The 19,657-nt window shown below is 54.9% G+C and overlaps 9 protein-coding genes across 9 annotated transcripts; 6 read left to right on the forward strand and 3 right to left on the reverse strand.

Annotated features, from left to right (window-relative positions):
• Positions 1-675: 675 nt before the first annotated feature.
• N0V89_005619 (uncharacterized protein) lies at positions 676-2,203 on the forward strand (the record flags this gene model as incomplete). The annotated part of the gene is made up of 4 exons (XM_056214396.1): positions 676-1,020; positions 1,161-1,548; positions 1,601-1,749; positions 1,808-2,203. 4 exons carry the CDS (start codon positions 676-678, stop codon positions 2,201-2,203), a joined length of 1,278 nt encoding a protein of 425 aa, XP_056071663.1.
• Positions 2,204-4,241: 2,038 nt separating this feature from the next.
• On the forward strand, positions 4,242-6,494 carry HCM1 (Forkhead transcription factor; the record flags this gene model as incomplete). Its single annotated transcript, XM_056214397.1, has 1 exon — positions 4,242-6,494. The coding sequence occupies one exon, from the start codon at positions 4,242-4,244 to the stop codon at positions 6,492-6,494; it is 2,253 nt and encodes a 750-aa protein (XP_056071664.1).
• Positions 6,495-7,647: 1,153 nt separating this feature from the next.
• Positions 7,648-8,414, reverse strand: HIS3 (imidazoleglycerol-phosphate dehydratase; the record flags this gene model as incomplete). Its single annotated transcript, XM_056214398.1, has 2 exons — positions 7,648-7,844; positions 7,919-8,414. 2 exons carry the CDS (start codon positions 8,412-8,414, stop codon positions 7,648-7,650), a joined length of 693 nt encoding a protein of 230 aa, XP_056071665.1.
• Positions 8,415-8,772: 358 nt separating this feature from the next.
• On the forward strand, positions 8,773-9,407 carry RPC19 (RNA polymerase subunit AC19; the record flags this gene model as incomplete). Its single annotated transcript, XM_056214399.1, has 4 exons — positions 8,773-8,883; positions 8,951-9,042; positions 9,136-9,212; positions 9,283-9,407. 4 exons carry the CDS (start codon positions 8,773-8,775, stop codon positions 9,405-9,407), a joined length of 405 nt encoding a protein of 134 aa, XP_056071666.1.
• Positions 9,408-9,593: 186 nt separating this feature from the next.
• N0V89_005623 (uncharacterized protein) lies at positions 9,594-10,240 on the reverse strand (the record flags this gene model as incomplete). The annotated part of the gene is made up of 5 exons (XM_056214400.1): positions 9,594-9,608; positions 9,658-9,765; positions 9,827-9,973; positions 10,079-10,140; positions 10,198-10,240. The coding sequence occupies 5 exons, from the start codon at positions 10,238-10,240 to the stop codon at positions 9,594-9,596; spliced, it is 375 nt and encodes a 124-aa protein (XP_056071667.1).
• Positions 10,241-10,458: 218 nt separating this feature from the next.
• On the forward strand, positions 10,459-10,968 carry BUD31 (Component of the SF3b subcomplex of the U2 snRNP; the record flags this gene model as incomplete). The annotated part of the gene is made up of 2 exons (XM_056214401.1): positions 10,459-10,764; positions 10,825-10,968. The coding sequence occupies 2 exons, from the start codon at positions 10,459-10,461 to the stop codon at positions 10,966-10,968; spliced, it is 450 nt and encodes a 149-aa protein (XP_056071668.1).
• Positions 10,969-11,448: 480 nt separating this feature from the next.
• Positions 11,449-13,659, reverse strand: N0V89_005625 (uncharacterized protein; the record flags this gene model as incomplete). The annotated part of the gene is made up of 1 exon (XM_056214402.1): positions 11,449-13,659. One exon carries the CDS (start codon positions 13,657-13,659, stop codon positions 11,449-11,451), a length of 2,211 nt encoding a protein of 736 aa, XP_056071669.1.
• A 2,209-nt stretch (positions 13,660-15,868) lies between these two features.
• Positions 15,869-17,902, forward strand: ECM42 (glutamate N-acetyltransferase; the record flags this gene model as incomplete). Its single annotated transcript, XM_056214403.1, has 2 exons — positions 15,869-16,234; positions 16,508-17,902. The coding sequence occupies 2 exons, from the start codon at positions 15,869-15,871 to the stop codon at positions 17,900-17,902; spliced, it is 1,761 nt and encodes a 586-aa protein (XP_056071670.1).
• A 587-nt stretch (positions 17,903-18,489) lies between these two features.
• N0V89_005627 (uncharacterized protein) lies at positions 18,490-19,500 on the forward strand (the record flags this gene model as incomplete). Its single annotated transcript, XM_056214404.1, has 2 exons — positions 18,490-19,092; positions 19,162-19,500. 2 exons carry the CDS (start codon positions 18,490-18,492, stop codon positions 19,498-19,500), a joined length of 942 nt encoding a protein of 313 aa, XP_056071671.1.
• Between the last annotated feature and the right edge of the window lie 157 nt (positions 19,501-19,657).

Below are 19,657 nucleotides of genomic sequence, written 5' to 3' on the forward strand. Positions count from 1 at the left end.
GTATCTGTACAACTGTTCACCTGTTTACCCATACTAGCGGTACCTGAAGTACAGACACAGGCACTGCTGTACATCCCTTCCTTTCACCTGAATTGATCAAGACTCACATCGCCAAGGGTATTGGCTGCCCGCCGGGACACTGGTTGACCTGAACATCCGCGACCTTGGCCCTGGACCTGCGCAAGCGAGAGTCAACTGTGTGTGTGTGTACAGAGTCAAGGTGACAAAGGCCTTGCATCCTCAACTACGTTCTATATTCGGCAAGCGAGCTTGATGGCGAAACACAGCCACACACGAAAACTTTGTGGCCAAGTTGCTGCGTGTATCACATATTTGGCGGTAGCTTAACCCTCGACATGTCTTCTTAGCTTTCTCCTGAGTACTCTAGCGTCAGGTCGAAGCGGCTATCGTGTGATTCTCCTCAGCGCCGTGGTGTCTTCTCTAACCTAAACAACTCAATCGTGATGGCCATGGTCTCGGGATACTGCGTTGTTGCGTTCGAAGTTGCTCAGCCGCCTCATGATTGCCAGACATCCAATCTCCTCTGTAATTACCATCTGATCGGCCATGATACTTAACCCGCTCAATCGGACATTTATGCACCCATCATCGAGCAATCACATTCGCTTCATCAGCTCTTTCGACCATTCGCTTCATTCTCTACTTACCAGCGCCATGAGGATTCCTACTGTGTTGGCGGCTCTCGCAGTTGCCCCGGTTATTTCTGCTCAGAGTGTCACTTCGGCAGCGACGAGTGTTTCGACTGTCTTTTCCACAGAGACCGGTCTTCCGTGCTCTACACTCAGAGGACCGACCCCTTTCGTTATTTTCGGTATCACGACCAGCTTCCAATTCACCTACACCGTGACGCAGAACAACACCCTCCCCCCGACCACACTCCACTCGGCAAACACTGTCACCGTTACGCGCAACTCGACCACGGTGACGAGTCTCGTGACAACAACCGCCACTGCCACTGTCACGAGCACGAGTACGCCTGCTGCAGTCACTGTCTCGCCGGTAAGCAGAGCCCTGGTACACAATGAATACTTCATTGGCAAGATGAACTGATGGCTATCAAAACATCATGGACCATTTGAAGTATCTAGTGCCGTTTCCCAATTTTTTACAATCTGTTGATTAATCGTTTCTCCGTCTAGTCGCCCGGTTGGCTTCCACTTCAGGGTGCGCAGGCTGTTGCGTCAGCTACACCTCTTCCGCGCATCGCCCGTGGTCAGCTCCAGGGCCAATCGACGCCTTTCGATCTCTTCAAGCGCGAAGAGCCCATCACCAGGCAGATTGGATGGATTGCAGACCCCAACACTGGGGATCGAGTGCCACTTGAGCAGACCTGGTACACTCTCGCCATCTTCTGCCCCATCCGTATCACACAAAGCCTTGAGTACCATGTCACGGACCCAGAAGTTACCACCACTCAGCAAGCCACTGGTACGGCTGTTGCTACTACCACTGTTACCACAACTACGTCCATGCTTGTGTCGGCGGCAACGCCAACCTTCTGGGCTGCTTGCCAAGCTAATAACATTGGTAATTTTTGCAAGCAATGTTTTATCACGCATAAGAGCTAACCCAAGAACAGTGAACCACATCGACTACGACAACAACGGCCTTCCCATGTACTTCGATGGCGTCTACTTCAGGCGCGGAAGCGGCAACAACACGGATATCAACGAAATTGGCGTAGATGCCACAGACCCAGTAGACTGTTGCATCAAGTGCCAGTCTGCAGTAAGTCGTACCTCTGTTCCACTCAAGAGCTCAGCTAATTCTCACACCCCCGTTCCAGGCCGAAGGTTGCTCCGAAGCCTTCTTCGTCCCCGGCGAAGGCAAATGCCAGATGCGCCTCCGCCGCACCATCTCTCCCGTCCAGTCTGGCCTTCCTCTGCCTTCCGAATTCCCCACCGGAACCGCCACGGGTGCCATCGCTGCTTCGACCGGCGGCGTCAACATCAATGCTGTCTGCCCCGGCGGTTCTCTGAGCGACTACGTGGGTGTGATTCGCGGCCGCGAGAGCTTCAAGCGCGAGCTCGCGTGGAGCTTCACCAATGGGCCATGTGGCCGTCTGAGCGTGAACACAGTGCCCCAGGATTTTCCGGGCAATGTGACGACCCCGAGCGAGACGGCAGTGGGTGTGCTACCGGTGTCGACGCCGTTCAAGAGGGCTGTCAAGCTTCTGTCTTAAGCTTCCGAACGGGTAGAATTTCTACTTCTCTCTAGACGGAGGGGGATGTTGTAGGTGTTCTTGTCTTCTTCTTTCCATCGAACCTCTAGGGCTGTTTCACTGGTTAGTTTAGTTTGAGTTGCCCATGTCGCTCTTTTAGCAATCCCGGGCTGAGTTTGGATTTGGGTCTGATCGGGCGTTGGGTTTGGTTTTGGCTTCGCTGTAGAACTTTGCGGTCTCTCGCCGAGGCCCGCGCGAATAAAGCGTCTCTTTACGAATCCTCCTGTTCCCGAAGACTGGATTTGAGTGAGCCATAGTGAGGTCTGACACAGGGACTTGAAGGAATGAGAGGAGATTGTGGAATGCTTCATGTGACTGACTGCGAGAGACAGGATGGAGTCGACGTCTAGGACAATTCGTGCCCCTATGTCTAGAAGGCCTCGAGGCCGATCATGGAGAGGAGCATGTCCGGTCATGTTACCTCTTTGAACACATGCATGGACAATTATCTGTCTCATGTTATGCGACAGATGCGCCAACCAAAGACTTTGTTTTGTCGACATGGGTCGACGAAATCATGTGACAAGTAAACATCAACATCACAGTGCATCGTCACAACTGCTGGTCGTGATGACATGTTGTGGGGCCACACCTCACATGTATCTGTCGGAAAACGGACCACGGCATCAGGCGAGGTGGTGACACCATCGTAAATGCTCCAACGGGGCCCCGCAGTGTAACCACGGTGACAGGTCATAGAGAAGGGCAGCGGAAGGTCTCCGTGAAGCAGCTCGCGAGGACGCGGAAGGGCGGCTCACAGATGTTGCTTGGATGTTAGTTTAGAAACAAGCGGGCTCGCTCAACGGACACGGAGATGGGTTGGAGCCGAGCAGGTGGGCAGGGCGAAGTGGGCGCTGCTGGCGTGGATGCGGGACCAGATGAGGTACGAGGATGCGGTACCGAGCGTCGTCGTGTTCTTGCCCCTCGCATGAGCTAGATTGCGTCTGCGGGCGCCACAGACAGTCTCTTTGCGCGAGGTTCCGCGGCAGTCGATGTCTGGTCGCCTCGGTGGTGCATTGGACCTCATCTCGTCGACGGCGTGCACAGAGCAGGGCTTTTGCCCAACTGTCGTGTCCCAGGGCGATCGCGATGCGTTCGAGCGATTGCCGATAGCGCGCTTCGGTTCACGCAGCGCCGGCTGAAGGCCTCCAAGGTGGATCCCCTGCAGGCGACGTGCGTGGAGAGGCTTGGTTGGTGGAGCGCTGAGGGGTGCAGGCATGGTGCCTGGCAGGCCGGGCGCAGTTTCAGCGACGCCGTGGTTCGCGGCCAGATGCACGCGTCGATAGGCTGCAGAGCGCCGGCGTCTGGCACAGGCGATCGAGTCGCAGACAGCGCGGAGGGCCTGCGAGGATGCTCCCCGGCGCTGCTTGTCCACGTCGCGCCTGATTGGGCCGCGCTCCCTTGCGCCTTCCTTGCGTTTGCGGCCAAGGACAGAGCACTCTGCTGTTCCAAGGTCCCTCGCCCGCAACCAACCAGTCCAGACTCCGATCCTCTTTGTGCCCTGGCCTCACCACCTCCTCCACCGCCGCCGCAATCGCCCTTTGCTTCCTCTCCACGCCCGCGCACCGAAGCAGCCGCTCCGCCGTCTGCAGTCTCGGCCACGACAACCGTTTGCCAGCCCACTTGCTAGCTGCGTCGATCGCACATTCCGTCACCGTTGCTTGTTAGCGCCTTGCAAGCGAGCGCTCCGCTGCCTCATCCAGGCGCCGCACTGGTAAGAAGCCCTGCCTGCCCGAGCACCTCCTTTCTAATCCACACCGCCAGCAACACCGTGCCAGAGCCTCAACGTCTTCTCGCCTTACCCGTGACTGCCCTCTCCCTGCCCGTCTGCGACACTCTTCTCGGCCGCCGTCACCGCAATCTCCCACAACACCACACCCGCCGGGGCTGCCCCATCACCCGAACGGTCCCAATCTGAGAAGCTACACGCGATTTCACGCGTCATAGCGCCCCACGACTATATACAAGCCTAGAACAGGCCGTCGACGCCGTGTTCATCATGGCTGCTACGCGTCGACACGCTTCACTGCAGATTTTTCAGGACTCCATCCACCCACAGGACCATCACGAGGTCGCAGCCTTCGACCCGCAGTACCTGGACGCATTCCCACCCGTCACCGACGTGTCAAACCACTCCCACACCCTACTGGCACCGCCGCAGGCCTTCGCACAGGATCGCTCACCGCGAAAGACACGCCACGTCTCTAGCTCTCCTCCACCCAGCGCCCTTGCCGAAAGGGACCTCAACTCAGTATCTCTACCACCACCCCGAGAGCCGCAATTCGAGACCGACGCGCCCATGAAGAAGGCTCCTAGGCCATATGGCGGTCAGGCTCACGTCATGGCCCCCAATCCAAACTTCTTTGCCAGCTTCCCAGGCCACATGGACAAAGAGAACGTATACGCGTTGCCGGAAACATCACTACCCAAGCTCGCTGCCTCAGAGCCGCCAGTCAAGTCTGTGAACAAGAGGCCACTCGGGGACGCAGCCCAACCCCGAGACCGAAGCAAGAAGCCGAAGATACGGGAAGCACGCTTGGTAGAGGAAGATGGCCCACTCCCTGGACCCGACGAGATGCCTGCAGTGGACGATGATGGACTGAAGCCGCCGTACAGCTATGCACAGCTCATCGGAATGGCCATTCTGCGCGCGCCCAAACGTCAATTGACACTCGCCCAGATCTACAAGTGGATCTCAGACACATTTGCCTTCTATCGCAACTCGCAGGACACCGGTTGGCAAAACAGCATCCGTCACAATCTGTCCCTCAGCAAGAGCTTCAATAAGATGGAGCGTCCCAAGGACGACCCAGGAAAAGGCCACTACTGGGTCATCAACGAGGGCTTCGAGAAGCAGTACCACAAGGTCAGGACGACTCGCAGGCCAACTAACCCAGACGGGTTTACTCCGGTCTACCCTAACGAGATGGCACGCCCAACGACGTCAGCGTCCGCGAGCTTTCCTCCCTTGAGCTCGAGCAAAGGCTTTGACTCCAGCAAATTCCCCGAGGAGACGGAGCTGTCCTCCGACGCCACGATTCCTTGCTCGGATCCCGCTGCACACGACGGCCATGATCCCGCTACCATGCTTCCGCCGCGTCGGCTACCGTCGTCGCCGCCTCCAGCCGATATTCGTTCGTCGCCACCAGCACCTGTCTCGCGGTCCTTACGCGACGACACACCACCCCGCGCGCCACGCTTTCCTCCCAGCAGCCGTTCTGGTGGACGAAAGCGCAAGTTTGGTGACAGCGGATATTACTCCTCGATTGAGTCCTCCGCGATCAAGCTTGGACCTGCACAGACCTCCGAAGCCGATCTCGATCGCCCTTCTATCAAGCGAGGCCGGGCCGAAGAGGAGATTGCGCGCATCCGTGGATCATCGTACGATTCACCGACCAAACTGAGGCCTCACGTGAAACAGCCCAGTGGTCACTCGCTTATCTCGTCGCCATCGCGCCCAACCGGCAAGGTCGTCGACCCACTGACGCCCGCTATTGTCTTCAAACGACCGGCCCTCCCTCCGGCATCTGCGTCGCCTAATACCAACCTTCGCAATCACAGAAACAAGATGCGTGAGCTCGTAGGTGGGTCTCCGGACAAGAGCCTTGCCACCTGGGTTGACACGTCCTTCTTGGACTTTAAGTCATGGAGCCCGGCTGTCAACGTGCCAAACGAGGAGAACGTCAACCTAGTTGGCCATGGTTTCGAGAGCACCTTTGACATCTTCGGTGATTTTGACTACCAGGAGAGCCCTCTCAAGAAGAGCGCCAAACGTCCGCGTCTTGAACGTGCTGCCACATCCACTGGCGCTCTGGCTGACATAACGGGCACAAAATCCAACTTCAATCTCACCAAGTCTCCTACACCCAACTGGAAGCTCTCATCTGCGTTCCTCAACATCCCTAATCTCTCTCCTACACGCGGTGCCTCCCCACTTAAGGCGCCGTTGCTGAAGCCTCCGACCTCTACTCCTCTGCCAGACTTCAACTTCCCTACCCTTGATCAGGAGAACGCCCATACGGGCTTCACTCCACTGAAGTCCCTTGGTGGGATGTCCGAGGCACCGAACGAAGAAGAGGACTTCTCCCATCTCTTGCATAGTGACGAGTCTGAGCCTGGCATCGACCTCTTGCAAGGCTTCGCAAAGATTGGCGCAAGGGTCTCCTCGTCTGCGGTTGCTCCCAATGGTTCGCCCCAGAAGAAGGCAGCAACAAGACCCGGTCTTGCTCGCAGCGCCACCACGAGGTTCTAGATGATGATACTCTGCTTCTGGGTACCCCTCTGTCAGGCATTCTTTCCCACAAACTCTTTTTCTACTCACCTCTACGCCATGTCCTGACCTCCATCGCGGCTTGAGCTCCGAAGTTGTAGGCCTGAAATGGCCTCCCTAGGAGCAACAACAGCCAGTTGGAAGTCCGGACTGACCCGAGGCGGGGTGAAGAAGTATGGGGGATCGCTTGCTTGATTCTTCTGCTTATGGCTCACCTTTGGTGGATGAATGTCCGCCTACCTTTACTACCCTGTTGTCTTCTACCCAACCTCTCCTCTATCGACATGCTCCTTCAACATCTTATCCGCTGGACAACATGACCCTTGAATACGTCTTGTAACGATGTCACGACCAACGATACCCATGATTATACCGAGTTATCCGGCTGGTCCTTCTATACCTCTATGTCCTTAATGCGTTATTGTCCTAATGAGAGGTGTCTTACGGGGATGGACCACCAGCGAGCGAATTGTCTATACATGCGAGCGAGTTAATTTTGTTTCAAGTTTGTAAATGGCGTTCGGAATGTTTGTCTGTTCTTTGCCGTTCTTTTCTGGTTCCCGATTTGCAGAGCTTTCGCGTTACCTTCCCTTGGTACGATCATGAGGAATGGTTTGGATCCTTACGAGAGGATTGGAAGCTCACGACTCGATGTGGTGGAGGTGTCTGTCGTTGAAACCGTAGTCCTTGCATAGCTACTTTGGGAAACGGATGGATGGTTTGCGTTCTTTAGCTTGCTTGTTTGCTTGCTTGCTTGTTGCCTTGAGGTTCAGAATGATACGATTTTACTACTTCCATCATGCGTCCTCTTACGAAAGTTACATGTCTCGCCTTTAAGAATAATTTATTCATGGCGAAATACCGATTTCGCACTCGCGCTTGGGTGGAAGGTGAAAGCTCTCACGACGGAGTTTTATTGTAATCATTGTGGTAATCGTCTTGACATCGTCCATGCGGTTCCATCGTAGAGAAGAGCTCTCCACAAGTCATCATGACCCTTCATACATATCGTCGAGCTACGCCCACTCCAGCTTGAGGCATAGCGCTCTAAGCCGAACTATCACCTCGAGGCTCCATCTCTATCTACCCATATCACTCCCCCATTCTTAGCATGCTCCTCTTCCACACCATCCGCCTAGTACAGCACGCCCTTAGTACTCCTGACCTCACCTTCCCACTGCTTCACGACGGTGGTGGCCTGCCGTATGGCGACGGCAAGCGCCTTGAAGGCTGACTCGGCGCGATGGTGGTCGTTGTCGCCGCGGAGACAGTCCACATGCAGCGTGGTGCCCGAGGCCTGCGCGAAGGATTGCAGGCAGTGCGGTATCATTTCTGCCGCCTTGTCAGCCCCTCAGTCCCTTTACCACCACTCTACACCACTGAAGTGAAGGACTCGCTCTACTCACCGGTACTCAGATCCCCAATCTTCTCTCTCCTCAGCCCCAACTCCGTCACGCAGAATGGGCGATTTGAGAGATCTATGACCGCTCGGGACAGCGCTTCGTCCAGCGGCGCATACGCGTATCCGAACCGTGCGAGCCCCGTGCTCCCCTTCAACGCGTCCTTGAACGCCGCGCCCAGCGCCAGACAAGTATCCTCGGCGGTGTGGTGATCGTCGATGTGCAAATCGCCCTTGCAGCGCAGGCGGAGGGACCAGCCGGCGTGTTTAGACATAGCGTGTAGCATGTGGTCGAGGAAGCCGATGCCGGTGTCCACGCTTATCGCCTGGGATGTGCTCTTTTGTGATGCGTGATCCTTGTCGATCCCATTTTGTGCCTGCTTGTCGATATTGTCCCAGAAGGGCGTGGACTCAAAGGGGAGGAGCTCGCCGCCATCGAGGTTGAGGGTGACTTGGATCTTGGTCTCGTTGGTGTCGCGGTTGATGGTTGCGGTGCGGGCCATCTTTGCTATGTCCCCGTTTGTGGTGATGAAGAGAAAGAAGGAGAAATATACACGTGGGTGTGATTGGCGTTGTGGTGTTGCAATTGGGTTTCTAAGAATTGCTCATGACAACAAGTGAAAGAAACCGCGGGGTCTCGCCCGCCCAAAAAAGTTCCCCACCATTACGCCGGTCGGCCTTGGCAAGCGCAGGGCTGAGAAATGCTCGTCGCATCTGTGGTGTGGCGCATCGACCAACCAGCTTCTAGCTCCAAATTTTTCTGATATCGATAAAAACGCAAGACGACAACACGACAGCAGAGTAAATTCCAAGGAGAATAGAAAGAGAGAAACTCGGAGAAAGAGATAGCACGAAGACAACATGGCATCCAAACCCATCATCCAGGGCCAGGAGTTTCCCGTTGTGACGCCGACGTCGATCAAAGACATCGACGAGATTCCGGTCACAGTTGATGAGGACCGTGTGCGCGTGGTACGTCTCGATTTTTATGATAGCAGAAGCAAGAGTCATGATGGGTTAGAGACTAATGGCAGTACAGTTGCCGGGAGCTCAGAAGAATGCTGCGTCGTTTCAATTCGATGGCGAGGACCACACGCTGGGCAATGCGCTGCGGTATATCATTATGAAGAAGTAAGTTTCGACGGCCCGATTTGTCTCTGAGTCTCGAAAAGGACTGGTAGGAGGGTTGGTTCTGAGGTGAGAGCTTTGCTGACGATGATACAGTCCTGATGTAGAGTTCTGCGGCTACTCGATTCCGCATCCGTCCGAGGCGAAGATGAATATCCGCATTCAAAGCTACGGTACGTTGTCTCCATGTTCTTCAGTCTGACTCATGTGCAAATGCCGGATTGGACTGACGCGGTGGAACAGACGACGTGGACGTCTGTGACATTCTGGAGAAGGGCCTGCAGGATCTCATGGATATGTGCGATGTAGTCACGGAGAAATTCACCATTGCCAGAGAGGAGTTCCGCAGCAACCAGATGCAGTCGTAATTCGCCTTAGATTGCACATAAGACATGATCAGAAGTTGTGAGCACGGGATTTGTGGTGGTCACTAGAAGTAAGCATTGCATGGCGTTTCACGATATCACGGCACCCTGTTGGCGTTCATAGGAAAGGAAATGGTATTGTCTGTTATATACACGTCCCTGATGTCCTCCCTTGCCAACCGTTCCACTTTAAGCGTTGCGGCCCTATCACAGTCAGCCCGTTACATCCACAACACACTAGCGTTTAACATACCTCCAAGAATCCGTTGATGAAGTTGCTCGGCAACCGCGCCTTGGGCTCCTCCTCTGTGCGGAAGTACTTGAGTACGTGTGAGAGCTGCTTCCAGTAGTTGAGTGTTTCCTGTTGCCGCGTCAATATCACGTTCCGCGCTGCGCCTGCACTCTGAAGTGGTGGGTTGTACCTGGTACTCCTGGTGGCTGTTGAAGAGCAGCACATCGACTGTCCTGAGCTGGTTCACGTATCGGTGTCGCTCGAACTCCTGGCGCATCTTGGTCCGGAGCTGGGAAATGGGCATGCTAAGCGTGTACATGTTTTGGATTTCCGGGGCCTGGAACCGCGATTAGCGTCTGTCCTTCCCTGCCCCTCTTCTATATTGACTGCGCTGGGATGACAGTGTAAAGCATTCTTCCGAAGGCGTGTAGAAGCCACGTACCGATCGCAGCCAGTCCCGGTAGCTGTGCAGCACTCTCTTCTTCGCATCCGTCCAATTCACCGCTGCGGCCTCGTTAGCGTTCCGGAAGTCCCAATGGTGTTATACGGCGGGTAACTGACACGAGCGCGTGCGCTGGGCGAGGTACGTAGGATTAATGGTCATGGTGGCGGGCGTAATCGAGCTGTTGCTGGTTGTCGGAGCTCGTCTGCAGTGAAGTGACGATGCGGAGCGCGGATCGCCAAGCGTTCCGCTAGCGCCATCCGACATAAAGTTACTGAAGAGCAGCGACGCTCAACGCACGACACAGCACACGATAGACGCTTTCCCGCCCTCTCAAACATCACCACAGCGTCCAAGTTCCAGATCACCAGATCTCAACCATGCCGCCCGTTCGCACCGCTCGCGCCTCCAAAAAGGCTCCCCCGGAAGGCTTCGACGACATCGAAGACACGCTCCTCGAGTTCGCCGCTGCCATGAAAGACGCCGAAAACGCCTCGCACGAAGGCAAGAAGAAATATGAAATGACGTGGCCCATCTTCCAAATCACGCATCAGCGCTCCCGCTACATCTACGACCTGTACTACGAGAAGGAGGCTATCGACAGGAAGTTGTACGACTGGCTACTCAAGAATGGATATGCAGACCCGAATTTGATTGCCAAGTGGAAGAAGCAAGGGTATGAGAAGGTAAGTCGCTGCCATTCGGATGCTGCCATTTCAATGTGATTTGGTGCTGACTTCCAACAGCTTTGCTGCACAAGGTGCATTCAGACCAAGGAGACCAATTTCCGGTCGACGTGTATCTGTCGCGTGCCGAAGGAGCAGTTGAAGGAGGGGCAGGAGATTCAGTGTGTGAACTGCGGATGTCGGGGTTGCGCGTCGAGCGACTGAGCGACGTGTTGCGAAGGGAGAAAGATTGATTTGAGTACACAATACCGACATCAGACGAGCAAGGCTATGTTAGACATCCCGCCGCACAGTCAGGCCATGTACCGTGAGTGGGCAGCGAGGGGAAGTAAGAAGACGACTATTCAGCGAGCAGTCAATATTTGATACCCGGGGCGCGAGTAGGACTGGCGTTACAAGATTTTAGGCGGACTTTGTTGGGTAAAAGCAATATCAGGAGGGTTCATGCAGGAATTCTTTCAGGGAACGCACGAGGCAGATGGTCTGTCACCAGATATCAGATGCATAGCTCATGTTAACAATGTTTACAGACCCACAAATATAGACACCAGAAGTTAAAGATTACAGCCCGCAAGGGCCTTCTCAAAGTCTATCCCCAAGTCTTTTCCAACACCGCGCTTCAGTCGCTTATTCATGGGGAATCAAATGTACATCATACAAGAAACGAAGCAAAACAGACCAGAACTAGAAAGACACACCCTCCGCCGTCACAGGAGGCGCAAGCACGCCCTTAGGCACTGGTGTTGTCGCCCTACCTTCGCCTTCCACTTCCACCAGCGTATCCGCGCTCTCATCCCTCTTCGGCCGCGGGCGCGAAAAGCTCTTACTCCTATCTAGGCCACCCTTTTCGGGTATCGATGGCAGCGGCTTGTCAGGCATGTCCGGCGCCATCGCTGCGTCCCAACTCATGATACTATCCCTGTCATCCGGGTACACACTGCTCGCCGCTGTCTTCGGCCTAGGTCTAGGTCGAGAGAAAGAGGTTGATCTCTGTAGTGTCCCCTTTTCGTCCCACTCCGTGCTCTCTTGCGACGAGCGCGGATGCTCCGCTGAATCGCGGTCCGGGTTCTCCGTCACTATCGAGCCTTCCATCGAGACGTGGCGTTCGTTGGCCTGGCCTGTGATGCGCTTCTCGAGCTTGTTGCGGCCTTTTAGCGTGCTCTTGCGCTTGAGTCGAAAGGGGGATGCACCGTCGATTGGGGATTCGATGCTCTCAGCGTCGTTGGAAAGTGAGTGCGCATGCTTGAAGCGCGACGCAGCGGTCTCGAAAGGCCGCGTCTCGTACTCGTCCTTCTCGGTCCAGGGGTTGGCGTAGAAGTCGGCGGGTGTCATCTTATTGGCCGGCTGTCCATAGCCGGCTGGTGCGATAACCGCTGGGCCCGGGCCGTTCATAGCCATCTCGTGCTCGCCGTGGTCCTCATTGTAGGGCGAGTTGTGAACGGGTGGAGGATAAGTGTTCATATTGTTGACACCAGCTTGGTCAACCTGCACAGTGCTGGTGTTGCCTCCAAAGTACGTGCTCTGGTATGTGCTTGGTCCTGAGCTGTCGGACGAAATGGATTTGGCGTCACCCTCTTTGTAGCTTCCAGCATTTGGCCTTCTGCGCTTATAGTAAAATATGCCGAGGAGGATCAGAGCGGCGCCTGCGAGTGGTGCACAAGCTACACCGACTTTAGCGCCTGTTGAGAAGCTGGTTGAAGTAGACTCGGGTGCTGATGAAGCTGTGGCGTCTGCCGCCGCCGCGCTGACTGTGGGTGAGGGGAGCAGAGTGCTTGCCATGGACGGTGGTAGTCGGGTATCGAAAACGATGCCCTCGGTGGCTGCTTGGCCTGCTGGTGCTCCTACGCCGAGGGTCGGGTCTGGGGAGCTCCAGTCGATGGTTGGAACGGGGGATGATGAAGAAGCGTCCGTGACAGTTGCTTTGCCTGATTTCTCTGCCGCAGAAGCTGTCTTGGTAGCTTTCGAAGTCGACTCCTCTTCGCTTGATGTATTGGTCGGGATTTCCTCGTTAACGTCCTTGACTTTGACAACCTCATCGGTATTGGATGCGGAAGTTGATGCGCTCATTCTAGTCTTCGTCGCCTTTGTGCTTGTTTCAGCCTCTTCGGTCTCGATGTTGTCCACCTTCACGGCCTCATCTGTAGCCGTGGCAGTTGCTGAAGCCGTAACCGAAGCCGTCACATTGCTCTTCGTCCTCGAGCTGCTTGCCTCCGTGGCCTGCGTATTTCCTACAGTCGCCTCCGAAGTTGCACTCGCTTCACTTGTAGTCTTTGGTAGATCTGTCGCCATATGGTTGATTTGAAACATCGGCGCGTATAGATCCATCGTCGCGACTGTCTCCCCGTTCATAGTCATCGGCACCTGAAAGCCATCCAAATTACTGCCCGACAGCCCACTGCATGTCATGGCATCGAAGCTCGTCTGCGTAGCCACCTGGTGGCAAGTCTGGAATCCGCCATTCGCACCACACGTGTATCCGGTGGGACAGCACCCAATTGCTGTCTCGCCCGCTGCCAGGGGAAATTGGAAGTTTCCTGTGACCTGGGGCGGCGCAGCTGTTTGACCTATTGATGTCGAGATCGCCGTGCATGCGCTGTAGTGGCCTTGCGGACATGTCAGGCCTGGCGAATAGAAACCGAGACCGGCGAGTTTGAGTTTGGCTGCAGAAGGATAAGCTGTTGCGCGCGGCCAGCATCCTGTGTCGTCGGCTGCAGAGGCGGTTTTGTCATCGACTGGGTTACATGATTGTCCGAGGACAGCCTGCGAGCCGGCAAGGGCGGCGCGCGAGCAGTATGGTGGCGGGACGAAGACAGTAGTGAGAGGTCCGAGATTGACACGGGTAGGTTGTGGGATGGGCTCAGCCTGGCGGCGCCAGTCATAAGGCGAGAGTCTCATTTTGTTGAAGATATGTGATTGTTCAGTGTGTGATGGTTTGTCGCGCGGTACTACCTGTTCGATTTGGCTCCAGGCATAACAGTATGAAAGAACGTAAGGACTATATTAGTCAAAGTAACAGAGCCAAATGCTCAAATGTTCAAGAGAGAGTGGTGTGAAACGACAGTGTACCGAAGGACTCAATAGCAAAAGAATGAACGCTATCAAAGCCCAGCACTGCGCATAAGAAAGAATGTCGAAAAGAGGGAAAAGAACGACGAACGCGTTGAAACAGTTGCTAAGAGAAACAGAAACGGCAGAACGCGGACGCGGATGCGAGGTGCCGTGAGTTTTGTAGAGAGCATGCGCCTCCGCCTTGAAACTTCGGACTACGGACATTGCGATTGGGCCAGGTGAGAGCACTGTAGGGCCGATCAGCACCAGGGACATTCAGGTGGGATTGGGACCTCATTGGGTTATTTTGGGGGTGCCGGTGGGAAAATGGGGTATCGTGTGCGCAGCTGGGCGTGTTTGTTGTGATGATGCTAGGTGGTGGCGTTGACGGACACGCAGACAAGAGCATGGCGAGACCTGCGCCGACAACTCAAGTGCATAGCAAGTAGTAACAAGTATCGATAAATCTAAGACCTTCTGCTCCTGATTCGATGATTACTCCTGTCGTATCGCTTCGGAAGATGGTTTCGTGCTGTCGTTCATGAGAGTGCGAAGTATCATGAAGTTGAACCGAAGGAGCATACCACTGGGCACCTGTCAGTTACATGACGAACCCCTGCCAAAAGTGAGATGTTTAATTGTCCGGATATGGACGCAGGTGCTGTGTGATTGGATCGACGTTCCGATGATCGATGCTAGTACGAGCTAGTGGGGGCGCAATGCTGATGGCCTTGGAACGACTTCGCGAGTGCCACCCACGGATGCTGCGCGAGACCAACGCGGGAGGTATACGAACTTCGAGCATGGTGTTCGAAGCGGTGCAAGATTGTTGCGTCTCTCGAAGTTGGTCTGCAATCTGCTGCTGGTGGCGGAAGTAGTACATGTGCGTGCATCGCCGTGTACGGACATTCGGAAGAACCGGTGCTCTCGTATGTCCCTGAGTACCTAGACGACGCTGGTAAGCCAAAAGTCCGCTCGCACTGTTTGTTTCTACGGGGGGAACCCGCCTGCGCCGCCGAGGATATCCGTCCGCGGGGCGAAGTTCCTTCGACTCGGGACATTCCCTACGAAAAGGCAAGCGTGCACGTGGCTCGCACGAAACCTTGGAAGGTTCCTTACTGGACGTTGAGCCGGAAGCGTAGCTGATTGATGGCGAAATGCTTCATAGTGAGTCGTAGTGAACATGGGACCGAAGAAAACTCGCGAACGATTTTGTGTTCGCCTTCACAGCTGCCGTGCTGTCAAGGGAAGTCACAGCTGTCTATATAAATGCAGCATCGACACAAGTATCGAATTCTGTGCTTCCACCAGATTTGCGGGTTTATCTTTGCGCTGTTAAGCTACATGTGTGTCTCCGAGGGTTGTGTGGTAACGGTATGGACCCACGACGCGTGATGATGCTTGTATCCCACTTTGTGCACGATTGGGTTCAACAGCACCTTTTTATCGCACATCACATCAGTTTTCCGAGGACGCAACAGGCAAGCCCTCGATCTGGCAGTTATGGAAGTGCTTCTGCTATCCAGAAGCTTAGACGAATTCTGGCCTGTCGAGGAATGTACATGGGGCTCACCGGAAACGGCAACCCTGATATCACACTCGCAGGCCGATCCTTTGCTTGATGCTTTCGTGCATGCATTTTCAAGCCTAGAGACTTCTCCATTGCAGCTGTTTTCATAGTTCGTGGGGGAGAATCAAGACCGTGTTCGCGGCTGGCTGATCTGGGAGCTTGCCTCGCTTAGTGTTCTACAAATAGAAAAGGGGTCCGATTGGGTTGCGGCATCTAGAAATCGATAGTCGAAGGTGCAATAACGATGGGAAAGAAGACCAGAGTCATGCGGTACGTCTTCACGCGCCATAAGACTGACTGCTGACGGTTCGAGACGCGAGCCATGCCGTTGGTGGGCAGACCAGTCCGGCGGGGCTGATCATGCAAGTCATGGACGAAGGATGAAAGCGGTCGTGGGGGCGTGGATTGACAAAGGCAGCTGGAGACTTAAGTACGTCCACAGCCGCTGCGACTGTCAGCACAATCACCCACACCGCAGCTACAACCATGACGCTGAAGTATCTTTCATCCGAGAAGGACGCGCTCCTGCCAGTCGCCGCCGTGCCACCAGCCTCAGAGGCAGACGAGCGTGCCAACGCCAAATTCGAATCGTCGCTCTTCTACCTCTGCGTCGCAACGCTACTCTTGCTCTTCGGCTCTCTCTACTACAGAAACTCGCTCCCACCGTCGAGTCCGTTCGCATCCACGTTGCAGCAGCTGAATGCAGGCATGCTGTCTTCGCTCTGGGCAGCGCTCCCTGCACCCGCGCTGCTCTTCGTCTCGGCCAAGTTTTTCGTCGAGCCGTCCAAAGTCACCATGGTCCGGTACTGGATATACCTGCTCTACATTGTGGGTGTAGCGGTCGGCGCATTGGTGTTTGGAAGCCAAGCGAGCGCCATGGAGTGCGACCTGGCGATGCATTGAGCGTCGACATTGGCGTTGGCGAGCGGCGCTTCAGGCTAGCGCATCCATGGGCAAGCGCCGATAAGCGGAGAGATATTCTGGAGGCTGGCATGACTCTCGAAAGCTTCGATGCGTAGGGCGTGCAGGTGCAATTGAGTGACTCACGTCGTCGGTGAGGTTATAAGACGTCAGGTAGGCATGGCTCCAAGCTTCTCTACTGCAATCGAGCTGACGCTGCTGCAGCCAACAATGGCCCTCGCCCGCCCCAGTCCCCGCTGGCTTACCCGCTCGCGAGCTTTCACCGCCCAGGTGCGAAGTTATTCGGCGCCCGGCGATGGCACCATTCCGGCCTCCAAGAAGAAGTACATACCTACCTCCGGCACCTACCCGCTAGGCTTCAAGGCTGGCAGCGCCCACGTCGGTGTCAAGCCCTCCAACACACGCTTCGATGACCTCGCTCTCATTGCATCCGATACACCATGCGCGGCCGCAGCCGTCTTCACGACGAACAAATTTCAGGCAGCCCCTGTGACAGTGAGCAGGGACATGCTGAGCAAGAGGAAGGGTGATGGTATTAGGGCTGTTGTGGTCAACTCCGGATGTGCAAATGCTGTGACGGGCAAAGGTGGCATACAAGATGCACTGAGGATGGGCCACGAGACAGACAAGCAGTTCATTGAGGACAGCAATGGAGAGGATGACGGACAGGGCAGCCGAAGCATCATCATGAGCACTGGAGTCATTGGCCAGCGGTTGCCTATTGACAAAATCGTCGCTAAGCTACCGGATGCGTACTACAGGCTGGGCGACACACACGAACACTGGTTAGGCGCCGCCAAAGCCATATGCACCACAGATACCTTTCCCAAGCTGGTCTCCAAGACTTTCACTCTTCCGAGCAGTCAAGAAGAATACCACCTTGCGGGCATGACCAAGGGCGCCGGCATGATCCACCCCAACATGGCCACGCTGCTTGGCATCATCTGCACCGATGCGCCTGTCGCAGCACCGCTACTTCAAGGTGCCCTGAAAGAAGCCATCACCAAGTCGTTCAACAGCATCTCCATCGATGGCGACACTTCTACTAACGATACTGTTGCTATCCTCGCAAATGGTGCGGCTGGAGGACAGGAGATCACCTCATCTTCATCGAAAGACTTTGAAGCTTTCAGCGCGACACTTACAGACTTTGCGATCGACCTCGCAAAGCTAGTAGTCCGCGACGGCGAAGGCGCGACCAAGTTCGTCACAATTCGTGTGACAAACGCGAAGACCTACGAAGAAGCGAAGCAAGTGGGCAATTCCATTGCACGCTCCCCGCTCGTGAAGACGGCGTTGTACGGCAAGGACGCCAACTGGGGCCGCATCTTGTGCGCTACAGGCTACGCGGGTGTAGATTCTATCATTCCCGAGCAGACCAGCGTGAGCTTCATTCCTACCGATGGTAGTGAAGAGTTGAAGCTGTTGGTAAAGGGCGAGCCAGAGCAGGTTGACGAGGAGCGTGCGGCGAAGATACTGGAGGCTGAGGATCTGGAGATCTTGGTTAGGCTGAGCGAGAAGTACGATGCTGAGGCTACGGTTTGGACTTGTGACTTTTCGCATGAGTATGTCACGATAAATGGCGACTACAGGACTTGAAGCACGTGTAACGGGGATAATTGAACTACAAGTCATCAGCGCGTCTGCTAAATGGTCACTAGAGCTCCTACTCTTGTTGTCATCTTCAATATCTCACGAGTACCTCGCCCTCCGCTTGTGTGCGCTCTGTAATCCGCGTTGTGGAACCGGACGAACGAGGTAGCGAAAGTGTCATCTAACACATGCATTCAGACGCGTCCAGATAAGGAAATGTGACATCCAAGCAGGTTTTGCTCTTTGTTCCACCCCTGTCACTCTGTCACTTTTTCGCTCGGCAGTCGGGCTTTGGCCTGCGAACATGACTAACTGACAAATGACAAAGAGTCTCTAACGCGTACATCTCAGCACGGTCCGAGAGTCCGATGCTTTGATAACGCTCGCAATGTACGCAATGGCGATATCCACAGGCAAACGAAGGAGACTTACATATAAGAAGTCCTTTTGCTCTGCAAGGGGAGAAGTCAGAAAAATAAGTCACCTTTCCAACCCTACAACCACTTCCGCAACCAACAAACCCATCAATATTAATATCACGACAACCTGAAACTACACATCCTCAAACCATAATTCAAGGAAACAGAGTCGACATGGCAGCCCGCGCTATTCTTATAACCGGCGCAACCGGCAAACAAGGCTCCTCCGTCGTCAACGCGCTCCTCCGCTCTAACGCCGACTTCGAGATTCTTGCGCTGACCCGCAACGCCTCCTCTCCCTCAGCACAATCCTTAGCCCGCAAATCCCCCCTCATCAAGCTCGTCACCGGAAATCTCGACGACCCGTCTTCTATCTTCGCCTCTGCTCGCTCAGTGACCAAGTCTCCGATCTGGGGTGTCTTCTCCGTGCAGACCCCCTTCGGCGGAAAAGCCAACACCAAGACCGAAGAGCGCCAGGGCAAGGCACTCGTTGATGCGAGTCTCGCGAATGGCGTAAGCCACTTTGTATACTCGTCCGTTGACCGCGGCGGTGATGCGAAGAGCGCAAAGGACCCTACCAACGTTCCGCATTTCATCTCCAAACACAATGTAGAGCAGCACCTCTTCGCCAAGGCAAAGGGCAGCGACATGACGTGGACTGTGCTACGGCCGGTGGCGTTTATGGAGAACCTCGTCCCGGGATTCTTGGGCAAGGTGTTCAATACGGATTGGAAGATGGTGCTGCGGCCGGAGCAGAAGTTGCAGTTGATCGCTACTGTAAGTTTTACCGTTACCTTATTCTCTATCATGTTATCGGGGGAATGAAGCTAATATTATGCCAAATAGAGCGACATCGGTTTCTTTGCAGCACAATCTTTCCTCCAGCCCTCTTCCAACCTTTACGCTAACGCCACACTCTCCATTGGTGGCGACGAGCTCACCTTCGCTGAGTACGCCAAGATCTACGAGGAGAAGACGGGCGAGAAGTTGCCTACGACATTCCGTCTTATTGTTAAGATCATCAATTTGTTGGTCAAGGAGATGGGCAACATGTTCGTGTGGTTCAGGGAGACGGGCTACGGCGCAGATATTCCGGAACTGAGGAGTGTGCATCCGCAAATTAAGAGCTTTGGGGAGTGGTTGGAGAAGGAGAGTGCGTGGAAGAAAGGCGGCGAGAAGGCGTGATTGAGAGCTACGATTTTGAAGCTTTGACTTTGTCCTCGTTGTATGATACCTGACCCCAGACATCTGGCACGAATAATAGAGTTCTTTTTTTGTCTTTGATTTGCGACTTCGAGACGTCGGTGTTCCTTTCGGAGGTTCACAGGGTGTTTAGATGTCA

This window comes from Didymosphaeria variabile, assembly GCF_027946475.1.
Source record: "Didymosphaeria variabile strain IMI 356815 chromosome Unknown scaffold_4, whole genome shotgun sequence".
In the NCBI taxonomy this organism is placed as follows: domain Eukaryota; kingdom Fungi; phylum Ascomycota; class Dothideomycetes; order Pleosporales; family Didymosphaeriaceae; genus Didymosphaeria; species Didymosphaeria variabile.